Below are 5,667 nucleotides of genomic sequence, written 5' to 3'. Positions count from 1 at the left end.
AATTTAGATTAACTTTTTCAGAATTGTATAATATAAATAATGTCTTGTAAACTATAAATTGTTATTAGCTTGTGTAATAAAATTTTTGAATATAATAAAAATTATTGAATATAATTGAATATAATTAAAATTGTAAAAATTATCATACAAAATAAACAAACTATACTCCAACATTTTTTGGCGACCGTGACAGGACAGGCGGCATCGAGAGCTGTCTTAATGGTTTATTTGGTTGAAAAAGCGGTACTTTGAACAGTTCGCTATTCGGACTTTGTACCCAAGCACATGTGCATTTGAGTGAAATTCGTATTCAGCGGGTTTTAAACACACTCGACTCAATTGCGTGCATATTATCACACTCTTTTGGAAATTAATTATACTTATTGTTTTACTTGCAATAATGACTCGTCGAAGAAATGACTCAGTAACTGAGCAACTCTCTTCACTAAAACAAGAGCGAACATCAGTGGAACGAAACATGCTAAGCATAAAGGCGAAGGTAGAGAAGGAATTAGCGTTTGTGGATGTTAACATTTTAGAATGTCGACTGCAAATTTTGGAATCGTATTTTACAGAAGTTTGTCAAATACAAAGTAAAATTGAACGAGCATGTCCGGATGATGATAGGCGTAGCAAATTAGAGGACATATATGTCAGCATAAAATCACTTATTGTGGCCACAATCAACAATCAAAAAATAAGGCCGATACATGAATCAAGTGTATTGAATTCGTCGATATTAAACAACTCCTCACATCATAGTCGTTTACCAGCATTGAAATTGCCAAGATTTGATGGTAAATACAGCGAATATAAACGTTTTTTCTCTGCGTTTACAAATTTAATTCACAACGACCCGTCGATAACAACAATTGATAAATTTAATTATCTTTTAAGTTGTCTTTCGGGTGCGGCGTTGAGCGTAGTACAACCATTTCAAATAACCGAGGAAAATTATACAAAGGCTCTAACGCAATTACAATTGAGATATGACAAAAAGGTCTTAATTTTTATGGAACATATTAATTCCCTTTTTTTTATTAAAGATATGACGAAGGGCGACTCAATCACACTCAGGCATATTGTAGATACAGTGTCTGCTTTATTCGGTTCACTTCTATCGTTGGGTTCGGAAGCAGACATTCTGAACGCCATAATTATTCATTTAGTATTGTCTAAAGTGGATAACGAAACTAAAATTTTTTATGATTCTCAGCAAGATTTTGAGTCATTGCCATCTTGGGAAAGTTGCTACACACTTTTGAGTCGAAGATGTCAATTTCTGGAAAGCAATTCGAAAAGATGCAATAATGATAAAGTAAATGATACCAAAAATAATTCTTTTAACAGAAAATTGACCACATTTGTTAACACCAAAATCAATTGTATGAAGTGTAATGGAGGAGACCACAGCCTAGGATCATGTCCATCGTTTGTAAAACTGACTTTTAACGACAAATTCAAATTCGTAAAAGATCTTTCTGTTTGCTTAAATTGTCTACGCAAAGGGCACGTCGTTAAAAATTGTCAATCCACAGCTCGCTGTCGAATATGCAATGGTATGCATCATACGTGTTTGCATAAATTCAAACCCATCGAGCAAAATGTGAGACCAAATTTGTCAGACAATCCACCTGGACAACTAAATTTTCCGCAATCTCCATCAATTTCTCTAGTATCGCGTACTAAACAACGATCATTGATTCCCACAGCTGTAGTACTTATTAAGGATAAATACGGTTTATACCAACCTATACGAGCATTACTGGACTCTTGTTCAGAGATAAGTTTTATCACTGAAAAGATGGCAAAGCAACTTCAATTACCATTTGAGCGAATAAACCAGGAAGTGTCAGGCATTGGTGATGTTAGAACACAAATTCGCCATTCAATAACTGCAACTATAAAATCTCGAATATCAAAATTTGAATGGTCATCGCAATTCGCTGTCACTAAACGTATCTCATTGAACCATCCAGAGCAGTTGATAGACACAACATCGTGGAATTTTCCTGAAGGCCTTGTTTTAGCTGATCCATTATTTTTTAAACCACAACACATTGACTTATTAATAAGTACGCAGGGATTTTTTGAATTAATATTAGATGGGAAAATTTCGTTAGGCACCAGCCTTCCATGTTTATTAAATACCGAATTAGGGTGGATCATCGGAGGACAATATATAAATACGCCTACTGTCCGGGCACTCATTTGTAACTACATTCAGTCGTCTAATATAGATTCAATGTTACAAAAATTTTGGAAAATTGAAGAATTAGAAAGCGATCAAAAAATTAATTACTCTAAGGAGGAGTTGGATTGTGAGAAACATTTTGTAGAAAATACCACAATTATAAGCAATGGTCAAATACAAGTTCGATTACCATTTAAAGAGTCCCCAGAAGTCTTAGGTGAATCATTTGAAATGGCGAAACGAAGATTCCTTTCACTTGAGCGTCGATTAGAGCGTCAGCAGACTCTCAAAGAGGATTATGTTAAGTTCATGCAAGAATATTTGATGTTAGGTCATATGAGTCGTGTCGACAACTTTGACAATATCACACCGCACTATATAATACCTCATCATTGCATATTGCGGCCTCAAAGTACCATAACAAAATTGCGCGTCGTATTTGATGCATCTGCACGCACATCATCGGGTCGATCACTTAATGAAATCTTAATGGTGGGACCTACAATTCAGCAGGATCTTATTTTGACATTATTGACATTTCGTTTACATCGCTATGCACTGACTGCGGATATATCAAAAATGTATCGACAGTTTGTAGTTGATCCAAGAGATCGTAATTTTCAATTAGTTATTTGGAGAAATACTGTTAATGAACCTCTGCAACTTTTTCAGCTCAACACAGTAACTTACGGAATGTCAGCAGCACCATTTCTGGCCATCAGAAGCCTGACTTACCTTGCAAATGCGTATCAAAAGGAGATGCCAATTGGAGCTTCAGTTTTGAGCAATGACTTGTATGTTGATGACTTGCTAACGGGAGCAGACACAGTTGAAGAGCTTTGCATCAAAGTATCACAAGTGAATAAAATAGCAGCAAATGCAGGATTACAATTGGCAAAATGGAGCTCCAACCACAAAAATTGGGTAAACTCAAGTGACGAACACCAAATTCTTTTAAACGAAGATGATATTACCAAAACTCTCGGTTTGGCGTGGAGGCCATTAGATGACGTTTTTTGCTTTCAATATAAGCAACAAGAGTCAAAGGCTGCGACCAAACGTACTATTTTATCAGTTGTTGCTCGAATTTTTGATCTTTTAGGACTATTGAGTCCTATTGTTATACGGTGTAAAATCTTAATACAGGAATTATGGATTCATCAACTGGGTTGGGATGATCCATTGCCTCCACTTCTAAACCAATCATGGATACAAATTCAATCTGATTTGGAATATCTTAACCACATTGAAGTGCCAAGATATGTTTTAACATCATCAGCTTGCTACAGTCAGGTACACGGATTTGCCGATGCTTCTCAACGAGCATTCGGATGTTGTATATATATTCGGTCAAAGCATAATGGCTTTTACAAATCTTCGTTGTTGATATCGAAATCAAAGGTGGCGCCGATAAAAGCAGTATCGCTGCCTCGTTTAGAATTATGCGCTGCCGTACTTCTTTGTAAAACTTGGAACAAAATAAAACCCAAAGTATTACCATTTATTAATGAAATCTTTTTTTGGACAGATTCTAAAATTGTGTTACATTGGATGAAGATGCATTCGTCAACTTTAAATTGTTTTGTAGCTAACCGTGTTTCTGAACTGCAGGACTATTCGCGTGGCATTATGTGGAGTCACGTCCCAAGTAAGCAAAACCCAGCTGATATAGTATCTCGAGGCTGTCGAGCAAGCGAGCTGAAGGATTCGATTTGGTTTTGTGGACCAAAGTTTTTGTCGCTTCAATCAGCAGAATGGCCAAAAGAAACATCAAAAACTGAATTTCTCGCAAAGGACCTTGAACAACGAAAACCTACAGTCTTGAAATGTAGCAACAATGGTATCGATGAACATATATTCAATAAAATTATTGACGATTTTTCCTCATTTCGTCGTATTGTTCGAATTATATCATATATCTTTCGAGTCTTTAACAAAGTACCAATAAACAAAAATCAAACCGTAAACGACGTGAGTCCAATTACAGTGCGTGAATTTCAAGAATCATTTTGGCGTATTATATCCCACCTTCAACATTGTACATATCGCAGTGTAATATTATCACTTCAATCGGGTAAAATCTTGAATCCAGACTTGCAAAAACTAAACCTCTTTTTGGATAAAACGGTCACTACAAGCGGAACATTTAATATAATTCGAGTAGGAGGACGATTGACCAATGCACCAATAGGCTTTGATGCAAAATTTCCAGCTTTATTGCCACGTGATCATCGGTTTGCTCAAATTTTTGTGGAATACTTACATCGTAAACACATGCACGTTGGTCCTAAGGTTTTAATTAGTCTAATACGCTCTCAAGTATGGATAATTAATGCTCGGGAAGTAGCTCGAAAGGTAGTGCGTAACTGCGTTCACTGTTTCCACTATAAACCGAAGCTGTTACAACAAATCATGGGTTCGCTGCCAGCTGATCGATTAGTTGCAAACCGACCATTTCTAATATCAGGAGTTGATTTATGTGGACCATTTTATACCACATATCGTATTCGTAGTAAAGTTCCATATAAAACTTATATTGCAATTTTTGTCTGCTTTTCATCAAAAGCAGTTCACACTGAATTAATATCAGATTTATCCACTAATAATTTCATTCTAGGCCTAAAAAGATTCATATCACGTCGTGGACTGCCGCAGCGCATTTATTGTGACAATGCAACAAATTTCACTGGCGCGCAGACACTACTAAATAAATTTAAAGAACAATTTTTCAGTCAGCAAGGGCTTAGAGAAATGCAAGAGTACAGCAACAATACTGGATTTGAGTTTAAGTTCATTCCGCCAAGAGCACCTCATTTTGGTGGACTTTGGGAGGCGTCGGTGAAATCTCTCAAAACATTATTATTAAAAAATTTGGCACAATCTAGCCTAACTTACGAAGAATTACAAACCGTGATTATTGAAGCTGAAGCGATTTTAAATTCCCGGCCAATAATTCCATTATCAGACGATCCGAACGATGGTGAGGCTTTAACGCCTGCACACTTATTAATAGGCTCTTCGTTAATTACAATTCCTGAAAGGAATTATACAATAAGCAACATATCATATTTATCTCGTTGGCAACGTGTTACGTATTTAAAACAGCAATTTTGGGAAATGTGGCGGCGTGACTATTTACACACTTTGCAGCTTAGATCTAAATGGCTTAAACCTGAAGCTAATATCACTGTTGGTCGTTTGGTAATTATTCACAATGACAATCTTCCTCCACAACACTGGCAACTGGGCAGGATTGTGGAAACTATAACAGGTAAAGATGGAAGAATTCGCGTAGTAGATATTCGCACTAACCAGGGTGTGCTTCGGCGGCCTATCCACAAAATTGCACCACTCCCTATCGATTAAACGTTTTGAAAGGGTCCTTTCAACGGGCGGAGCATGTTGTAGGAAATCAAGAGAATCAACAGAGCGCATCTCGCTCGTAATGCGCTCTTGTACTTTTTGCAATTTCG

At 36.6% G+C, this 5,667-nt stretch overlaps 1 protein-coding gene across 1 annotated transcript; it reads left to right on the top strand.

Moving 5' to 3' along the window:
• Positions 1 to 400: 400 nt before the first annotated feature.
• On the top strand, positions 401 to 5,560 carry LOC119677256. The gene is made up of 2 exons (XM_038088529.1): positions 401 to 2,203; positions 2,309 to 5,560. The coding sequence occupies exons 1-2, from the start codon at positions 401 to 403 to the stop codon at positions 5,558 to 5,560; spliced, it is 5,055 nt and encodes a 1,684-aa protein (XP_037944457.1).
• Positions 5,561 to 5,667: the final 107 nt, after the last annotated feature.

This window comes from Teleopsis dalmanni, chromosome 2 (assembly GCF_002237135.1).
Source record: "Teleopsis dalmanni isolate 2A chromosome 2, ASM223713v2, whole genome shotgun sequence".
Taxonomy (NCBI): domain Eukaryota; kingdom Metazoa; phylum Arthropoda; class Insecta; order Diptera; family Diopsidae; genus Teleopsis; species Teleopsis dalmanni.
Note: the sequence above shows the minus strand (reverse complement) of the source record. Positions and strands in the feature narration are given on the sequence as shown.